Source organism: Hippopotamus amphibius, chromosome 2, assembly GCF_030028045.1.
Source record: "Hippopotamus amphibius kiboko isolate mHipAmp2 chromosome 2, mHipAmp2.hap2, whole genome shotgun sequence".
In the NCBI taxonomy this organism is placed as follows: domain Eukaryota; kingdom Metazoa; phylum Chordata; class Mammalia; order Artiodactyla; family Hippopotamidae; genus Hippopotamus; species Hippopotamus amphibius.
In genome coordinates, this window is record NC_080187.1 from 48839142 (window position 1) to 48860662 (window position 21521).

At 37.9% G+C, this 21521-nt stretch overlaps 2 protein-coding genes across 5 annotated transcripts in view; one reads left to right on the forward strand and one right to left on the reverse strand.

The window, feature by feature from the left end:
* Positions 1–5263, reverse strand: part of C2H9orf85 (chromosome 2 C9orf85 homolog) — a 56119-nt gene extending 50856 nt beyond the window's left edge. The window contains exon 1 of one of the 2 annotated variants that reach the window (XM_057721448.1): positions 4729–5253. In XM_057721448.1, the coding sequence (XP_057577431.1) occupies positions 4729–4830 (102 nt within the window). In that variant the 5' untranslated portion in view covers positions 4831–5253. Of the gene's footprint in view, positions 1–4728 lie in introns of both variants that reach the window. The other variant, XM_057721449.1, reaches the window with a different exon arrangement.
* A 26-nt stretch (positions 5264–5289) lies between these two features.
* The window catches only part of ABHD17B (abhydrolase domain containing 17B, depalmitoylase), a 40890-nt gene continuing 24658 nt past the window's right edge, over positions 5290–21521 (forward strand). The window contains exons 1-2 of one of the 3 annotated variants that reach the window (XM_057721446.1): positions 5290–5912; positions 20965–21071. The gene's annotated coding sequence lies outside the window, so the exon portion shown is untranslated. The remainder of the gene's footprint in view (positions 5913–20964; positions 21072–21521) is intronic. The other 2 variants (XM_057721447.1, XM_057721444.1) reach the window with 2 other exon arrangements.

Consider the following 21521-nt stretch of genomic DNA (forward strand, 5'->3'; position numbering starts at 1 on the left):
CGTGCAGAAAAGAAGACCCAGCGCAGCCATAAATAAATAAATAAATTTATTTAAAAAAAACAAAAACAACCAACACACATACACAAAAAGGGAATTTTGATTTACCCGTTCTTTGGGGTCTCCCAGCACAGACCTCAACTAATCAATGGAGAGCCACATGTTAGTACTATAGCTTTGGGCACATCATTTGCCTCTGAGTCCTAATTTCCCAATATGCAACATGGGATAATTGTAGCAACTGTCTTGGGGTTATTTTCAAGATCAAATTAGATAATATACATCAAGTATTCACAGATGCTAGCATACTTAAGTACACAGCATTAGCTCTTATTAACAAAACTTTATTTCCAAAACTATTTAGAGAGTATAGCCTCAGATTTTCCTTTTCCTTTTCAAGGTAATAACAAGAGTTTTCCAAAATGTATTCCCCCCAAAATTAATTCAGGTTCAACTGGTATTATGTAAACCAAAGTCCACAGCTAAGCAAGTTTTGGCTAAATAACTTTTTTTAAAATTGCAAAACATCTAAGTGCTTTATGCTAATGTACACTATGACCCCCTAAAAGTGAGATTTAGTATTGACCACGAAATTGACTTCTGCCCTAACAAGAAGATCATGTGATCTCGAGGCACTAACACTTTCAGACATGCTAGTAAAAAACAATGCTGACTACACATATGAAACTAATAGCATCCTAAAGAGATAATATATGCCCTTCCCATTTCATTTAGTTAAATGCTATCCATCCTTCAGATCTCAGGGAAGCCTTCTTAAACCCTGCAAACTTAATCAAGACTTCCTGCTAGACACTCTCAAGGTTCCCTTAGACTTTTCCTTCATAGCTCTTACTGCCATTTGTATTAACATACTTAAAAGATTATCTGATTAATGCCTGTCACCTTGCCCACCAAACTATAAGTTTCACTTAAAGGCATGGCTGTTTATTATGCTCAACCTTATACCCCATAATGTTTGGTACCAAATAACTGATATGGAACAAATATGTGAATACAAGAATTTCACTGCAGCTTTATTTGTCATACTGAAAAATTGAAAATAACTCAAATGTTTATTAATAGGAAAGTAATAAAACTACTCTACATATATATCATAGAATATTATACAGCCATTAAAAAGAATGAGCTTAATCTCTATTTTCTGACAGCCACTTTTCTAAATGAGAAGAGAAATGTATTTTATTTCATACATACTACATTGTGCTTAGATGTCTAAAAACATACACATCAAACTGTTAACAGTGACTACATCTGAAGAGGAACAGGCCTGGGAAAAGGTACTTTTACTTTTATACTGTATACATTTATCTGTTTCAATATTCTTCAAGAAACATACATTTCTTTTCTAATTAATTTTTTACACTTTGAGCAACTGCAAGTCCACATAAATCATCATATGTTTTATGCTTAGTTCATATTTGTATCACCATTCCTTAAATTATTTTGTAATGATCTCCATAGCAATTGTGAGACGATAAGACAAAAGATAGTATTAACCCTGTAGTATAGATTAAAAGCTATATGTAAACTAATACCACAAAGCAAAATAAACAACAGAACTGGGACTAAAATGTGGCTCTTTTTTCTTGGTCCAGTGTTTCTTCCACTACACATCAGTGCCTTTCCAGTAAGGGACACAAGCCTATCTTCATACAATCCATATTTTAGTACCAAATGACTAGAAGAGATTTAAATCTACTCCCATCTCCATCTCACCTCTGCAAGTCATGAGAGGGTACTGCAGGCCAATGGCCATAAAGGCTTCTTTTAATAATCCCAGTGAAGGGTAGGTTACAAAATTCTAGTGCATGCTCACTATTAAACAATTCCCTTATATTGAGCTGAAACCTATCTCTTTTACTTTGACCCGTTGTTCGAGTTTGGCCTTTCGGAATGCCAAGCTTCTCTTCTCTTCTAGAATATATTGTTATCACCTGTGTCTTTTTGGGAGTAGGTGCTTTACTTTGATAAACTTTTCAATAAAATATCTGTCATTATCCAACTTCTAAATTCAGTCCTAACAAACTGCTTGGCAGAGGAGGAGAAGGAGAACTAACATACAAGACTCCCACAAAATAATGAAGTACAAGTAGTCAACTGTTACTACAATCCTTCAAGGAGAGTTACAGAAAACCATGCACATCTTACCACTCCTTTGTTAGATGTCAGTGAATCAAACACCTTTCTGGTATAAAGCACAGGAATGAAGACAAGGTCAGATGCTCCTGACAAAATCTTAGCTTTAGACAGCTGCACATAGCTGGTACAAGAATTTGCCATGAATGCAGCCAATTATTAGTCCTCCATTGGACAGATGAACAATCAACCTAACGATCTTTCCTCAGTAAAATATTTCTTGCTGTTTTTGTTAGAACCTCCAATAACAAAGCACCTAGTGGTTCTACTCAAGGGACAAAATGAGACTTTGTCACAATTTAAAAGAGACAAAGGAATTAATGATAAAAGTGATAAACAAAATGAAATTGGGGACTTCCCTAGTGGCTCAGTGGTTAAGAATCTGCCTGCCAATGCAGGGGACATGGGTTCGATCCCTGGGCTGGGAAGATCTCATATGCTGCGGACCAACTAAGCCCATGTGCCACAACTACTGAGCCTGTGTGCCTAGAACCTGTGCTCCGCAACAAGAGAGCCCACCACAATGAGAAGCCTGCACACTGCAACAAAGAGCAGCCCCCACCCTCCGCAACTAGAGAAAACCTGCACGCTGCAACGAAGACCCAATGCAGCCAATAAATAAATTTTTAAAAAAATGAAACTCGGGGACTTCCTAGGTGGTGCAGTGGTTAAGAATCCACCTGCCAATGCAGGGGACTCGGGTTCGATCCCTTCTCCGGGAAGATCCCACACTCCACGGAGCAGTGAAGCCCGTGTGCCACAACTATTGAGCCTGCAGTTTAGAGCCCGTGAGCCACAACTATTGAGCCCATGTGCTGCAACTACTGGAGCCCATGCACCTAGAGCCCATGCTCTGCAACAAGAGAAGCCACAGCAATGAGGAGGCGCGCACCACAACGAAGAGTAGCCCCCACTCACCGCAACTAAAGAAAGCCCACGCAGGGCAAAAAAAAAGAAAGAAAAAGAAACTCGGTGACTGAACTTGAGATGAAAATATTTAAGACCGTAATGGCATGGTTGTTAGATAACACCAGAAAATGCACAATGAAAAGTACAAGAAGTCTAGGAAGAAGTGCTAGAACAAGAAGTACAAGTTCAAGAAGTCTTGTACTTACAAGAACAAGAAGCACAGTAAGTTACACTGTAGCTAAATACTTATTAAAACTGCTTTTTATCACTTGATGAAAAACAATCAGAAGCAAAAGTTTGTGCAAAAACTTAGAGTAAGAATACATTGGGAATAGCACAGGTTTTTACTCTGGTTTAGCTATTGATGACAGACACAAACTTGGGAAAGTCTTCCCAAAGGTTACTCCAGATTGTCCTCCTGAATCTGAACCTAATTAAGGGAAAGGAGAGGTCCTCTGAGCACCCAACTGAAAATACCCCTCCTTACTTTTCTTTACTCAACTGTACTTCCTTTCATTATAATTTATAATAATTTATAATTATATATCTCTTTGCCTATTGTCCCATGAACCAGAAAACCATAAGTTCCTTGAAGGCAGAGTCAACTCTTTTGAATACTGCATACACATGCACATAGGACCTTATACATGAAAGATGCTCATTAAATATCTGTGTAGTGAAGACAGAAAGGAAAGGAAAAGTAAGTCACTGGTTATCTAAAACTGTAACTTTGCTTTAGTAGCCAATGTTGAGAAATGAATCACTTGTTGGACACTAATTATGATCCAGATCATTTATATATATAGCATTTAATTTAACCTCACAATATACAGGCAGGTTTCTCATTTGAGGCCAAAGTAAGGCTCAGAAAAATTAAATATTAAATAACTTGCTTAAGCCACACACCTAGCAAATTTGAGCTGCAGTTTATGTTAATATCAGGTTTATCTGATGTGATGGTGGTTGCCCCCAAGCTGCTCTTGTCTTCAATTATCTCCCCTCCAAACAGCTAAGTGAGGAAGGAGAAATAACTAACAGCAAATTAGTAGCTGTATGCAAGAACTCTGGCTGTCTATACAGCCTGAATTTCCTTCTAGCTTAAAGAAATCTGCTAAAGAAATATAAACAGCAAAACAAGCATTTTTACATGCATCAAATAATTTGATTCTCAAAACAACCTTCCAAATGAGAGAGAAATTCCCATTATATTGGTGTGGACACGGGCTAACAGGGTTTAAGAGCTTTCACTTTCTCCTTACAAACCTATGGGCCTGGGGTTTTCCAAAAAGAAATAGTGACTGCATAAACTTGGTGCAACATTTGAAAAAGACACTAGTGCCATAATCCTCGTTTTCCTACAGCAAATATGCAATGCAGATGGGAGCATTCAACGACTTCCCTTTGCATTTTAGGTTTGATGAGGGTCCCGTTCATTCAGTACAATTAGTTAAATGTTGACCGCCAAATAGATTTACGAGGAGACAACACATCCAGGTCAGAGAGAGGGCGTGGGAATATCACTTTAGAAAAGGCTGCACTGCAGCCAAAACTAACTCTGGGCTGCAGCCCACATTTGCCCTCGCCAACTCCTCTCACTTCCCTCTTTCCCCTTCACTGAACCATTCCTCCCTGGAGTCAGATTTACTGCAACAGGCAGGTTCCTACCTTGGTCTGAACACTCTTATCAAACTTGTCATTTTTGAAGCTAAACGTATTCTGGTGCCTCTGAGGCCTGGAACGAGCCACGTTCCCTTTCTGGGAGCTCATCGCCGAAACCACAATCACCTCGAGCTGAGACAAGGAAGAGGCACGGAAGACTAGGATGCCAGGAACTGTTCCCACGGAGTTCACGCTTCTGTCACTGACCCGGAAGGAACTTTACCAGCCTTTCTGCCCCCGCCCCCGACAGCCCACGTGACTCCTCACGGAGGTCAAAGGACACCGCTCCGCAGCTCCAGCAAGGCTCCTTTACTCAGCCCAGTCTCGACCCCTCCCGCTCCGCGCAGGCTCTCTCTCAAACCCGGCGTAAAAATCCCGCTTTCTTCGAAGCGAGAATTCCCCCATTGGTCCGAATGTGGCAGTCCATCAAAGTGGAGAGGCGGGGAAGCTTTACTCCTATTGGCTCTTCTTTTCCGCAATCCCCGCCTCCTGCCGACGCAGCTCAGCCTGTCCCAGCGCCAGACTCCTCTGGGCGGCTTGTGATTGGTGGAAGTCGGGCTACACTGGCCTGCGTCCCTCCCCCGGCCCGCTCGCAGGCTGGAGCCCGGGTCAGCTTTGGCACCTTCCTTTAGTCAGTGACCAACTCCTTGCCTAGTGAGCTCGCCGCTAGCCCCTGGGTTCCCTTCCAGCCTCTCTCCCGCCACAAGAGCGAGCCCCGCGGCCGGCAGGCTGAAGGGGAGCAAAGAAAGGAGGATTAGAAAGAAGAAAGACCTGGCTGGGTCTGGGTGGTGTCTGCAGTGCCAGAAAGGGAGGTGGCGGCGGCTGCGGCAGCTGCGACCACGGCCGCGCGGGACGTGAGGCCCAACAGCAGCCGGCGGCGGCGGCGGCGGAGGCGGCCACTTCAGCGCCTCGCGCCGGGGCCGTTAGTCAGCAGAACGCGAACCCGTGTGGAGGAGCAGGGCCGGCGCGAGGCGAGACTCGGGAGCGCGAGCCGGCCCCCTCGGGCGCCGCCGTCCTTTCTCGTCCCGGCGCCGGGGGCTGCAGCCCTCGTCCCGCTTCTTCGGCCGGGCCTCCGGCAGGCCGGGGGAGTCCGGCGGCGGCAGCAGCGCGGATCGCGCCTTGTTGAGGACAGCGCGGCGGCAGAGGTTCTCCCGGCCCTTTCTGCCTGACGCCTTGGCTGCGGCCCTCAGGTACAGGTGCGGGAGGCCGGGGCGCTGCGGCCGGACTCGGGGAGGGGGTGCTAGGCCCGGAGCCGCAGCGCGGGAGGCACGGGCCGGGGGGGGGGGGGGGGAGGGGAGCGGGAGGCGTCTTTGTTGTTGGCCACCGGGATCCCTCTCGGCGCCGGGAGAGGCGGAGAAGCCACTCCCGGTCGCGTCTGGGCTTTTGAGAAGATCCTGTTGGTTCGGTGAAGGGGAGAGGTAGGAAAGTCTTCGCGGTTGGTGAGGCTGCGGGAGTCTGGGGGCGGGAGAGCGACGGACAGACGGACTGAGGAAGGTCTTGGGTCTTCCTTGCAGAGAAGGGTCTCGTTTCATTGCTTTGCTACTATCCCTGTGGACGGAAAGATGGGGCCAGGTTCCCATTCCCCTGCCTGACTCATTGTGAGATTCGCGACGCCTGGAAGCTGTCTCCTGAATGTCCTCGCGTGTGCTAGCCTCGGTGTTAGATCGAATCTGCCCCGTGCTTGGTGATCTGTGTATTCTGGTCCGGGCGCCGTAGGGTGTTTCTCTCTCGCTGGTTGAACTTTACTCTTACTTTTTTTTCGTAACTCTAGGGTAGGCTCATCAGGAATTGGTTTATGAATTGAAAAATTAAGAGTTTTTAGGAATTTTTTTAACCCTGAAACGAAAAGTTCTGTCAAGTTAAATTGTACTGTTGTGAAGCACTTCTGTACAGAAGAGTTTAACCCTGGCTTCTTGTTTAAAAGAAGAAAAAAATGTTCAGAGCTTCGATCCATGGAGATTTCTGCCAGTGCCAGAATACAACTTTTTAAAATGACGCATTGATTTAAGTCAATGTGAGGTGGATTTGTTAAGTAGAAGGATAAGTAACGGAATACAGGGAGGGTGACCTTTAAATTTAGGTTGTTAGCTCATGAAAAGGTGTTCATGTTTACTACTTTTTTGTAATTTATAGTACTTGATCCACAAGATAATTCATTGATATATTTTTTTAAAGCTCCAATAAGTAAAAAGAATTTTGGAGCTCTTGTGTCACTTAAAACTACCTTATGAGTGAGTAAAAAGTTAGGTACATGTTGTGATAGCATTCATCTGTTTACATTAACAAGAAGACTTGAAATGAACTTCTCAGTAAAGAATTTGTCTCATATGTTTATAGCATAAACTCATTTGGGTGATTTTATCTAATATGTAATCATAGCCAATATTTTGATGATTTTCATAATTGCCAGTGTTCTAATTTGGGTACCCAACTCTTTGCTTGTTGAGAGTGGGGGTGGAGGCTTAAAGAAGAACAGTGGAGATAGCCATGTTTCAACTTATAAAAGAAATAAGGTCCCTGTTGTGCAGTAATTGCTGTATTACTTGAGATCTAAGAGGAAATGAATAGCGCCCTCACCCATATTTTGACCTCTCTTTTCTACTACTCTAGCATTAATAAGGTTAATTGGCAAGGATAGGATTAGATTTTTAGCAGACCTAGGCAGTTTTAATTTCGTCGTTTGCTGTGCAGTACCGTAGTTAATGTGTCTTGCTTCCTTGAATATCTTTGCCCACTTTGAAATGTATATGACATCTGACAAAGAATTTTCTGTTTCCTGTGACAAACAGAATTGCCATAAAGCATCATGGCAAAGTAATGTTTTGGGTAGTTTAAGGAACACAGAACTAGGCAATTAGTATCTGTTCCAAGTTTTTCACTGAATTGGTCTACAGCTGCAGGCAAGCTATTCCACATCTGAGTCAGTTTCTCCATCTTTAATATAAGGCTAATAAAATGTGCCACCTTCTCTCTATATAGAAAGGGCAGTGAGAACCAACAGTTCCTCTAGTTATGTGACATTGATTGTTTTAATTAATAAGAGTACTTTTTAATGCAATTCTCTTATTTTTAGTAATATGAATTTCAGTTCCTTGGTGAGGAATTAGGGTAAAGAAACATAGTTATAATAGGGAGATTGTCTATCCATATGCTATCTCTTAGAAAGTGATAAACTCAAAATTTCTCCAGTGTTAAGAAGAAAATATAATTTGGTGTCATATCTTTAGAATCAGTGATGACAAGAAAATAGAGTGACAGATTGACTTGCTTGATTTACTGATAGATTTTATTTATAGTATATTCAAGGTTTTGCTCTTAATTCTCAAAAATTACTCTTACCTTTCCTACCCTATTAAAGATTTCTTACATAGCAGTATGCCTCTCAAACCCAGCCTTGTGAGTTGGAGAGGAAAAGTGATGCTTTATGACTTTATTTCAGATGAAATAAAGCTTAGAGAAGTTAATTATTTGAATTGCCTAAACCTACACAATTCGTAAGAACCAGAACTGAGACTTGAATCTGGGTCTTCTGACTTCTAGTCCTGAATCCTTTGCTCTGGAGCATTATTTTCCAAACATCTGTCTAGGCCCAACAGTTTTTGCCAGTTGAGGTGAAATCAGAAATAATATAGCAATATAAGTATTGGTAACATACCATATGGTGAATATTCATGCACTCATGACCCAATTGGAAAGTTAAAAGTATAAAACAAAGCTTCCTCTGTACTTGGTACCCCTCTTAAATCCTATTCCCTCTTACCCACTCCCAACCACTAACCCAAAATTGACCTACATCCTTCCTATGCAATATGTTTATACTTCACTATACTCCTTTATATCTATGAACATTATATGGTTTTTCTTTGGTTTAAGACAATCTAAATATGAATTTTGTATCTGTAGCTTGCTTTCTTCACCAAACATGACAAGATTTGTCTGTTTATTCAGGTAGCTCAGTTTATTTTTATCGTCATATGGTATGTATCTCATTATATGACTATAAGGTTTTGATCATTTTAGTTGTTTCCAATTGTTTGCTTATTAAACAGTGTGTAGGGAGTATTCTTGTATGTTTACTTAGTGCATGTGCAAGACTTCCTCTAAGGTTCTTGAATCTATATCCTATTTTTATAGAAATATTTTACAACTTCCCCAATACTGTCCTAAAATGAAATTCATAATAATAAACTTACATTCATATTTTAATAAAGTAATGCCCTTACTAAAATAAGTAATTTATAACCAAGTAATGTATTGCGCTGTGTAAATGCTCAGGCTCAACCACACTGTAATCTTGCTACCAAGTGTGATGGTAGACCAGTAACATCAGAATTCTGGGAGCTTGTTAGAAATCAGAACCTCAGGCTCTACCCTAGTGATTCAGGTGCTGAATAGTAACAAGATTCCCAGGTGAATTGAGTGCACCTTAAAGTCTAAGAAGCACTGCTGGAGGAAATAGTAGTAGTCAGATACTTTGCAGGGATAGGATCACCAAGAATAGCACAGCTACTAAAGCAGATTAAACAGGTGTATTGAATTAGCCATTCAAATACCAATAGAGGCACTGATGTTGATAAGGGAGTTTCTGGAGTGACTAATTTCAGTAAAGTTTGAACAAAAATAAAAGTGCAGTCCCTCTCTCTTTACACAGGGATTGCATTCTTTAAAATCTTCGTCTGTGTTAAAACAATACAAATATACTTTGTGTTAAGTCCTATTTATTAATATCTGACCTTATTTTTTTCTTCTGTTCCCTTGAATGTCCAGCAGAATGTTCAAAAGTCATGGGACGTGGTGCAGCATTATCTTTACACACCAAGAGTGCCTCGTGTCCCTGGCATCTATTCAGTAGTGCCCCTCATTCATCACAACAACTGAAAAGCCATTATTGAGAAAGATTGCCCTGGGATATAAATCTAGTAGTAGATTGCTAGAACACAGGGTAGGAGCTGCTGCTTCAGCTTCTTTAGATAACTACCAGTTTTCTCTCCAGAGTGTTTGTGTTAAAACCTGTAGACATTTTGAGGAGTATGAAATGTTACCTATGAATTGCCTATTCTGCTTTTCTGTGGGATTATTTATTTTATTGATTTGTAAATGCTTTTTATATATTCCAGATAACAACACTTGGTAGGGTTTACAAATATTTTCTAGTCTTTTGCATGGCTTTTCACTTTAAATGTGGTATCTTTTGGTAACTAGATATCCTTAATTTTAATGTCAAATTTATTCTTTCATGATTATGCTTTTTCTCTTTAAAGAAGTCTTCTCTGTCTTGAGATTATATAGATTTTGTTACAGTTTTAAAACTTTACTTTTTCACATTTAGATCTTAAATACACATGGAGCTATTTTTATAAATGATGTGTTTGTGAATCTAAATTTGCTGAGTAAAAATGCTACCCTTTATACTGAAATTGTTGTTTTTTATGTTAATGTATCCTTATGAAATTATAGTGATAGACTATATGTAGCTTGTAACATCCCTTTGTGGCAAAATTAAAATTTGGTAGCTCTTGTTATTACAACTTTTTTTTTTAATTTGACTTTTTTAATAAAAGGTTTGGGAACCACTGCTTTTAGAGTACTCTGATTCCTTTTTTCATGTGTGTCTCACATTCAGCCTCTAAAACATCACAGAAAGTGAGCAGGTACTCTTAGGTACTAATCTTTCATCATTTGCATCTCCACATTTTACAGTTTGTTTTACTTTTTATTCTGGCTAGAATTTTTTTAATGGTACTTATTATCCTAAGTTTTTAACAGAATTTCAGACTAAATTCAAATATTATTTTAATGTTAATTTGGCTCAGATGTAGGTCCTATTTTGTTTTCCCAGGAATTAAAGATGAGAATGGTTAAACAAGTCCTTGTACAGTTAACGATGAAAAGTGGAAAAGGAAAAATGGGCTGAGGTGTCTACTATGAGTCACTATTCTAGGTTTGAGGGGTGCATCTATAAATAAAACAAGCAAAGATCCTTAACTTTGTAGAGCGTACTGCCTAGCAGAGGACCATACACAATATGCACAATAAATATCTAATATGTTAGAAAGTGACAAATACTTCTAAAGAAAAGGTAGAAAGTGGTAAGGGGGAAATCAAATGCAGTTTTGACCTATTAAATAGGTCTCCCCTTTGAGAAGGGGAGAATGAGCACGATGTGCAGTGAGGGCATTAACCATGCAGATAATCTCAGAAGAGTGGACAGAATATAGTCTTTAAGTTAAAACTGTGTTCCTCGTTCTCTCATTTAATAAGTTGTGTGAACTTGGACAAGTTGATTGACTTAACAACCTTGATTTCTTCATATGTAAGAGGATGATAACCTGAGAAAAGTATTAAGATTAAAGGAGATAAAAAGTGAAAGCATCTACCTTCTTCCTTCTCTCTCCCTGCATTTAGGTTTCATGCAGCACTCTGTACTTTATTTTTATAGCATTTGTCACAACGTGTAATATAACGTATGCCATTAGTTGATAAATTTTATCTCATCCATTCTGAAATATTAATGGGAAGAACCATTCAGTGCAGTAAGATATTTCATTAACATATAGTCATTTGTAAACTTCCTTTAAACCTTTTTTTTAAATTTGAAAATCATTTCATGCAGAGTTTTTGAAAAGTGTTTTGTATTTATAGTATCTTTATGCTAGAGCTTCAAATTATATTATAAACATTAGCTCGTAAATCACCACACATCATCTTTGTGATGGAGGCAGTAGATATGTATCATCTTGCACTTTAAGGAATTGAAACTGCGAAGTGGCATAAAGTTACACAGAAAGTCAAGGGGAATCTGGGCCAAATCCGATTATGGTTATATTTTCCCTATGTTCCTTTTTTTTCCCCTGCAATATTGCTAAATTGACTCTCTTTAAAGCATAAAAGCAAAAATATGTAGTTTGTTATATTGTTAGATCAGTGGCCTTTAGAAAACCATTAGGCTCAAACACTATTGTAGTTATGACTTTATTTTCAGTTTTCCCCAGTGAAGCTTCTTACACTGTATATGGAGGTGGTACTAGAATTGGCAATAGAGTAAGGGGTCTTTACCCTTAAAAATACATACTGCTGAAGAAAGTCTTTTCATTATGTCTGTCTTGGCATATTTAACTAAGATTTATTTTTAGAGTGTAGCCACAGTAAAAGAATAGGTAAGAGAGTAAGTATATGCTTGATATAGGTCAGGATGAAGAAGAAAGAAGGGTTGAAACCACCTCATTAACTTGGTGTAGGCAAGTCTCCATTCCAGTCCCAACAAACCTGAAATAAACGCAAATGCCTCCAGGAGCAAAAATAGAAGATATTATCAATTTATCTATTGCAACAAATTTGTTTGGCTTCTGAATTTAGATTATTCTTAAATGTGTTTTGAAAATTAAAATCAATCAAAATAATTCTTGTAATAAACTTTCCCCCAAAATGCCATCAACATGCTGTGACCTAGATTTTTTGTTTCTGATTAGTATCCTGCTTGGTGTACTGATAATTTTTCACTCTTTAGCTTTGCCATGTCCAAACCTAGAAGTAAAAATTATTCTCCAAACATCAGCTATTAGCAAGAAAATGCCATTTGGTAACTTTGTTTGGCAAGCTTACATTTCACTCACAGCTTTTTAACAGACCTCAATGTCACTTTTATTAATGAACATTTAGGGCAGTGAAGTTAATAGGAGTGAGGAGGACCTTTAAAAACTATACATGAAGGACATTCTAATAGAATTCCCTAGGGTAATAGCTTTCAATTTTTTTTTTAAATCCATAATAAGTTTTGCTTTTATGACCTGATACATGCATATGCACACACACACAAAAAGTTGTACCTAAGAGATTATCCAAATGTTCAGTAGAGTGACTGGAAAGGGAATTACTCAGAAATGAGGATAGATACCAAGAAGGGAAGAGGGTGGGGGAATTACGAATGACATGCTAAAGAATTTAGATTTATCCAAGAGGGACATAAGGCCCATTGAAGGATTTTAAACAAAAAAAATGAAATCACTTGGCAACAATGTAGAGTGTGCATTAGAGGGGTATGAGATATTACTGAGTGACTTTATAACATTAAATTGAAGTGGTTGAGCTAAGATGTGGCTGAGGGGATGGAGAGATACATAGGAGTTAGGCCTTGATTGAATGAGAGGAATGAAGAGCGCGAGAGGGAGCAGGAGGGAGGGAAATACAGATTTAGATATTCAGGGTCTATAGCTTAAGGGAGAGATCTGTGCTAGAGATTTAGGTTTAGTTTTTTAGATTTAGACACCATTAGTGTATAAGTGGTAGTTAAAGCCAGGGGTATGGCTGAGCACAGAAGACAGGAAGACAAAAGACCAAAGTGGTAGTTAAAGCATGGGTTTGGGTAAGTTAAACAAAAGATAAGAGGAATATAAAAGAAGCCAATTTGTAAATGATAGTAATAATAATAATAGCACAACCTTTGAAAAGATCATCAGAAAAACCTAGATTGGAAGTTAGTTTCAAGAAGGAGAGAACAATGGTGTTTAATTTCACAAGTGATTGTGTAAATGGAAGACTAAGAAATAGCCAATGCACTTGAAATTGAGGTGACAGTAATCCTAAATGGGTCAACAACTTCATGGTAGGTGTTAGATCACAATTCATTTTGGCCCTCATTGGGAATAGCGGAAAATGAGAAGTAAAGATACTTGACTCTGAAAGATACTCAGAGAAGGTAGTAGAATCTAGATATAGATATACACTTTTTTTTTTATAAAGAGGAGACTCTTGAATATATTTATAAACAGTAGAGATGAACCAGAAGAGCCTTGCTGAAGATACAGGAAACATCAGAGAGGATAACTGATTAGACAGGGTCTTTGAAGGTGCTAGAGGCATTGGAACCCTCCAGAATATGTGTGGAGGAATCGGTATGAGGGAGTGACACTTCACAGTCAGGATTTGATTGATTTCTAGGCTCCAGAAAGAGATTATCAAATACCTGCCTGCATTTCCCAAGTAGAAAAGAACATCCTTTTCTGCATCTAATATGGTAGGAATTTAGATGTCTTATTTAATGTTCCCAGTAACTCTGTACAGTTTACAGATAAGAAAATTGAGGCTCAGAGAAGTACTGTAATTTGTCTAAAGCCGCACAACTTAGAACATAACTGAGCTGTGATTTGATTGCATTTATGTCTAGCTTCAGAGCCCAGTAGTTCTAAAATTTTTGATTTTTGAGGGGACCAATCAAATTTCCAAAAAGGGAGAGGGATAATGAAAGGCTACCAATTTAAGTTTTGCGCAGTACGATCAACTTCAAAGATAAAAAGTTAGTACCTATTACCATTTTTTAGCTTCTTACAGGAGTTTCATTTTACACAAAAACAAAACAAACAAAAAGATGTATTTTAATGTTGGAAAGTTGTTGAAGGGATATAATCTGCAAATAGAGGGCAAACCTTTAAATTTATTAACTCACTACTTTTGTCCTTAACTTTTCTCATTTTGCTGAGGAATGGTAAAAACTTTATTATAGGCTAGTACCAGCCCTCAAACCACCTATTCCAACAAAGATTCGTGAGATGAAACTTTATAACAAGTATTTTGTACCATTGCTTACTACCCTATCTTGTCCCATTTTGGGAATATTATCCTGGATACATAAACTTAATTGCTTAAGAAGTGTAAATATTGCCTAACCAACTATAACAGTACATCTTTAATCAAAACATGTGTAACTTATTTTTTTAGAGTTTCTACCAAAGTGAAGAACGGAGCTAAGTTCTATGTTCTTCTCTTTAAGGTTGAAGTTCTGCTTCTGCCTGTGATGGCACTGGAAAGTGGTAAGAGTAATACAGGAAAAAAATAATCAGTGTTCAGGGGCTTACAGTGGGACACTGAAACCTTATCACTTAGGGACAATATGCTCCAGCTGGGGGCTACAGGAGCAAATCACTCATTTTTTTAAGTGTCCAAATCATTTAAAAGTGAATGCTTTAAGAATGTAAATCCTTCCCACTAGCACACATTTCATCCCAAAAGAACCTCTTAGTCAGTAGAAGAGAATGTTCAGTTTTTGCCAATACAAAGTTTAAATTAACTCTTCAAAGTAATCATGAGTACAAGGCTCTCTAAAATGGCTCCCAAATTAATCAACTGGAAAGCATTTCAACTTTATTTTTTGCCACCATTCAAATAACTCTCTTAAAAAAGGATTTTCTAGCCTTGTCAGAGGGTACTCATGATACAACTTAATTTATAAAAATATAGTATTATAGCTTTGTAAGCAGGAAGTGGATTTGCTGTTGCAGTTAATGGGTATTAGCCAGATAAAACATCTTCAATTAGCACATTAGTAAATTGTACATGTAATTATCCTTAATTTACTGATCTGTTTATTTAACTGCCTCTCAGGGATTTTAAGTATATCAGAAGGTGTTTTTTTAATGCATAGAGTGCAATGTAAATAGAAACGTAACTTGTTAATTATTATGGTTTCCAGAAAGAGTCAAGCCATAAATTACATGCATTGGAGTTGTGAATCCTGGTTCAAAATAACAAAATAAAATCTATTTTAATTATATTTAATATTATCAGTTTATACTGTCAGGTCTTTAGGTATAACAGCAAGTTCTTATTTTCTTATTCTTTACCTCTTTCATTTCACTAGTAGATTACTGTTGATCGGGTGCTGCCTATATACTGCTGAAGAAAACACATGGTCACTGACCTCATAGTAAGGACAGTAGGCATTAATCAATTAAGCACACATGGCAAGGCTCACAATATTCAACTGTAAAGGAAGAGAACTGGGCGCTATAAGGAAGAAAAATATAATTTAGATTTGAAGTTCACAAGATCTCTGGAAAAAGTGTCATTTGAGACTGGAATACTGACAGGTCAGAGGGAGCAAACAACGCATGTGTGCAGGTCCTGACTAGGAAACAGCTTTCAAGGAACTGAAAGAGGGTGAGGGAGAGTGCAGTCATAGAGGTGAAAGTATCAAGATACATTTGGAGGGGTAAGCAAAGGCCAGATCACACAAGGCCTTCAAGGACCTGTGGAGAAGTTAGATTTTATTACAAGTATACACAGGGAAGCTATCAAGGAGTTCTTGAGCAGATTACCTTGTAGGCTATGTAGAAAAGAAATTATAGGTTAGGAGAACATATATGAATGGAAGAAATTCACGTTTACTCTCAAACATTTTCCATTTGTTTGTTTACTCACATAGTCTTAGTTGTTCCTTCTGTTGTCGTATTCTACATAACCCTGGTCAGTCTTCATTTGTAAAAGCTGAGAATTACTATAAAAGCGTGGAAAAGGTAACCTAAGTAAATCAAAGGAATTGTGTATGTTCTCATCTACAATTAAGGATGACAGAAATTGAGTGTTTTTCCCAGTTCAACTCTCTATTTAGTATTTAGACTTTCCAATATTGAGGTCAAGGTCATTGAAAACTACCTGCTGTTTGACACTGTTTTACTTAATTTCAGTAATATTCCCACAGGTTTCATATTTTTTGTTCTCTTTAGAAATGTCATATTTTAGAAGCTATTTTTATATTCTTGGTATTTTTAATAGAATAAACAATCAGATTTCTCTTTCTATATATGGTCAAGGAGAGGAAGGGAATCATATCCAGTTGTATAAAGAGCAACAATGTGAGCATAGGATATGATGCCCAAAAAAATCCAGGCAGATTACAGAGGAGAATGGTGATTTAACATAATAAAATTTTCTTGCTGGAAAAGCTCTAGATCTTATAGTTGAATCTTCTCACATTAAAATTGAGTAGTTAAGGGCATAAGAGCTCATTTATATAGAGTTAAAACTAGAACCTGAGTTTCCTGACTCCTGAGCTTGTGCTGTTTCTACCATTCCTTTATTTTATAAAAATGAGGTACATATAATGGGAAATAAGACTTCTTCAAAAGGTAAAAATTGTATGCAATTACAAAAATCATTAGATGAGTTTAATATTTCATGCCTAAGATGATATTTAGTAACCCAGTTGATGACATTCGAAAGGATGTGGACTATCCATCTTTAATGCTTGCTTTCTTCCTCCTCCCAAACACTTATTTACACCAGAGATATGCTAGACATGTATTTAACACTAGATATCAGATTCTTCTCAAATCAGGTATCAAGGATTTGCCTTAACTGGTTTTTTCAGGTTTTCTGTTCCCCTTCCCTCCATCCTGCTTTTCTCCAATTGCATTACTTGGCATACAGCATCAGAAACATTGTTGTTCTCTATCAGCTCTTTTTTTTCTCTCCTTTTAAAAAGAGTTTTATTGAGATATAATTGACATAGAATAAACTGCATCTATTTAAAGTGTACAATTTGATGTTTTTTCTTAGTCATCTGTTTCATACATATTAATGTATATATGTCAATCCCAATCTCCCAATTCATCCCACCCCAACCTCTATCAGCTTTGACTAAAATACTTTTCAGACCTATTCTAGAAACTGTCCCTAAAAGAAAACAGAACAGCAGAAAAGAGTCCGCAGTATTTACTTTGTTTGCTACTTGCCTCATTAAAAGGAGAATTTAAGACAAAATTTTTATTAACTAAAATATCCGGTAAATCAAGATTACCTTTAGTTTATTTTGTGTGGGAGAAAGTTATATGTGTTACTAATCTGGAGAAACAATTACTTTTAAATGTAGTCACGTATTAATATTTAATTAAAGGATGTGGTTTATGCATTTTGCACCATATAGCTATTTGTTTGTTAAGTTTTCTACTTTCCAAATAATATGTTTGACGTGTCTCCATGTAGCAGGTTGAAGGGTATGCCTGTTTGGGGTTTGTTTTTGAAAGCTTAAGATTTAAATAAATAAAATTCTTCAGTAGTACACAAGTTACTGTACTGTAAAATCATCAATACTATCAGATTCAAATGTAAATCCAAGTCTGTGTAGGCTTGTATGCAGTTGCCTAAATGACTGCATCATTCTGTTCCATGTGTAAAGAACTACAGTGGTTTTCTATACATTGGGTTTTTTTTGTTTGGTTGGTTGGTTTTTGTTTTTAAAGATTTATTTGTGGCTGCATTGGGTCTTTGTTGCTGCACGTGGGCTTTCTCTAGTTGTGGCAAGTGGGGGCTATTCTTGAGGTGCGAGGGTTTCACATTGCAGTGGCTTCTTTTGATGCAGAGCACGGGCTCTAGGAGTGGGCTTCAAAAGCTGCACAGGCTTAGTTGCTTTTCAGCATTTGGGATCTTCCCTGCCCAGGGATGGAACCCAGGTCCCCTGCACTGGCAGGCGGATTCTTAACCACTGCACCACCAGGGAAGCCCCTGTTTGTTTTCTATACATTGTTAAACAGAGATTTATTTTTAAATTTCTCATTTATCTAACCCTTCCCTTTCCCTGATTTTTTTTTCTTCCTTTCTGCCATATACCCTTTGCCTTAGTTCTTTCTCAACCGTCATACTTTTGCATATATTATTCTCCTGGCCTGGAGGGTTTTCCCTCTGCTTTTGGAAATCATATCTACTGACTCTCAGGTTCTAACTCCTTTATAAAGTCTTTCCTAAGTATTACCTATTTTCATCTGATTTCTGAAGCTGAAAGTCTACCCCGTATTACATAGCACTTAATTTTTTATAAGATGAAAAGACCCTATAGAGCATTAATTTATTAATAATAAAAATATATATTCATTCATTCATTATAATACATTTAAAATATTGGTGACCAATTTACAAAAGAACACACGAATTTAAGAATTAAAAGAGGGACTTCCCTGGTGGCACCGTATTTAAGAATCCGCCTGCCAATGCAGGGAACACAGGTTCGAGCCCTGGTCCAGGAAGATCCCACATACCAAGGAGCAGCTAAGCCTATGCGCCACAATTACTGAGCCCATGTGCTTCAACTACTGAAGCCTACTCACCTAGAACCTGTGCTCCACATCAAGAGAAGCCACTGCAACGAGAAGCCCCCTCATTGCAACGAAGAGTAGCCCCTGCTCGGCACAACTAGAGAAAGCCTGCGTGCAGCAATGAAGACCCAACGCAGGGAGGGAAGGAGGAAGGAAGGAAGGATGGATGGAAGGATGGACTAAAAAAATAAATAGACCAAAAAAAAAAAAAAAAACCAGAAAACAAGTGTTTAAAAAAAGAATTTAAAAAAGACTTGAATTAATGTTAGGCCAATTACCTTATATTTTTCAAATGAAGAAAGGTAAGAGTTAAATGACTTGCCTGAGGTCTTAAAGAATTAAAACTGACAGTCTTTTGAATATGTTGTTCTTACTTTTAATTAGGCATTTAAACCTTTCTTCTTTGAAACAGTTATTCTAGTTCTTGTCAGGCAGTCCTTAAGAAAATTTGCACAGGATTTCCATGTTTGAAGAAACAATGGCAAAATGATAGTTTGTTGAGGCCAGGAAAGGTATTAAGCACCAGTTACAGTGATGAGTGTTTATCATACATTTGCTAGGAGTGGTAGTATTTCTTCAGACCTTTACTTACAGGTGAGTATAGCTAAGGAAAAGCAGCTGGCAACCAAGAGAAAAAGGAAGTGGTGGAGATTGCAGTTATGTTGATAGACAGGATGAAGGCCTCTCTCTATATACATTGGCTTGTTACACAACCTATATAAAGAGAGGTAATGATACTTGTTAAGGAATATTGTACTTACATTGAGGCCGCATAAGTACTAGAATTCCCCCCCATATCCCTACTAAAATTACAGGTTTTAGTAATTTTAGTAATTTAGTAATCCCTAGACAATCTAGATTACAAATCTGGTAACGGAGAAGGGATTGATATGAGGAATATACTTGTATGCTGCTTATCATGCTGTTCTGTGGTTCTTTTGTCCCAATGCTTGATGAAAATACCTCTTTCAAAATAATATCCGTAGGAACGCTTGAAGTTGTACTCTGATCCACCCTGAAGCCATGTGGTTTTGTGTTTTTTCCTTCCATGCTTAAACAGATTTATATGTGTTTCACTTCTCTGTACTGCTTTATTAAATAAGTGGTATGATAAAACTGACATAATTTAAATAACCTAAATTTCACTCCTTCACCAAGTAAACATTTTTAAGAGGTTAAATCCAGAGCTGGTCTAGTGGAAGAGCTGGTTATTTTGAGAATTGATGTTTACTACCTATATGCTAGTTTGGACTACTTCCATTTTCATTTGGAAGAATGTGCGAAGCTCTCAGCTTCTGTAGTGCCACCTTGTCAGTATTTTAATGCTTAGAATTGTTTCCTATTAACATCTTTTACCCCAAAATGGCAATGTATCAGGGTGGATGACATAAAATTATGTATTTCTCTCAAGAACTGACATTGGACAAACACTTACCAGGATAGTTCAGAGCTAGGTACTATTTAATCAGTTCCATGCAAAAGCGGTTAATGTACTTTCAGCTTGGAAAGCTGAAAATCTTTCAAACCTGAAAATTACCTTAGATACCAACAGCACTGTTAAGGATTTGCGTGGTTCTATGAACCCTGAAACTATATGCAAAATTTTAAGAAAAAGGATCCAAAACATTTAATAACAGAATGACCTGAAGAGTCTCTTCTCAAAAATCTGGTGGTTCTTGAATTAGAATTTCTGTTACATAGGCATTTTATGCTTCTTAAGTCTTATTAACTAACCTACCTATTCCTTGATTCTGTAAATGCTCATTCTGTCCCAAACTTCACTCTATATGATTAATATTCTCAGCTCTAGATGGGAATTTCTACTTTGTACTCCTGACTTCAGTTTCTTTTTTTTCCCTTTTGGCATTGCACACAATCCAGATTACAGTTCTGGTAGCGACTTATTCCTGACCTGGGGATATGCCTTCAACCTCAGCATTAAGGAATATTCCTAGCTTGTTGTATACTATGTCAGTACACCAAAACATATTGCATTTCTGTACAGTAACAAAGAATTAGAACATGGTATTTTTAAAAAAGATTAAATAGAGAATACAGGAATACAAATACTCAGAGATTTCAGTTCTTCCCAAATTGATTTCTAGGTTCAGTGCCACTCATCAACATCCCAACAGAATATCAGGTATCAAAGTTAATCCAAATGACAAATCCCCATGGGTTGGTTGTGTAGGTGTTACTGCAAGCTGATGCCACCTTTGAGAACAGTTTGACAGTCTATTTTGGATACACTTTAAGAAATAGAAATTTGACAATATTAAAGCATATATCCAAAGACTTCCTAGAATCCATACACATTTGAAGGCCACTGAAATATATCACTTCTTCCATGTAACAAGTAAAATTTCCCTGTTTTAAATAGTGACTTCATGATCTTCAGAAAAGAACATCAAAGCTGTGAATTGATAAATGTCAGTCCAGGTTTTTGCCATCTCGTGGTGAAGGACCCCATCTTTCCTCTTGCTCCAGGTATTTAGTCTCACATTCTGAACCCCCCAAAAAACTTTATTTTTTTCATGTAGTCTTAGATTTTTAAATTTCATTTGATTTGGTTTTGATTTATTTTTGTATATGAAATGGGAAGGTCTTTCATCCTTATTTTTCTTTCTCAACTGGACTCATTAAACTCTCTCCATGTCCACACTATAGCAAAACATTTCATTCCCAACACTAATCTTAACTCAGTGATTAAAAGCATGGACTCCAGGTCAAACTGCTAAGTATGACTCCTGGCTTCACTGCAGTGATCTTGGGGAAACTAAACTTCTCGGTTTTTCTCATAAATTGGGCTGGTGGGGAGGATAATGGCATCTCTTTCATAGGGCTGTATAAGGATTATTTATGAAGTGTTTTTTTGTGTTTTTTGTTTGTTTTTTACAAGATCTAGCTATGTAAGTTTTTTGATAAATAAATACTAAC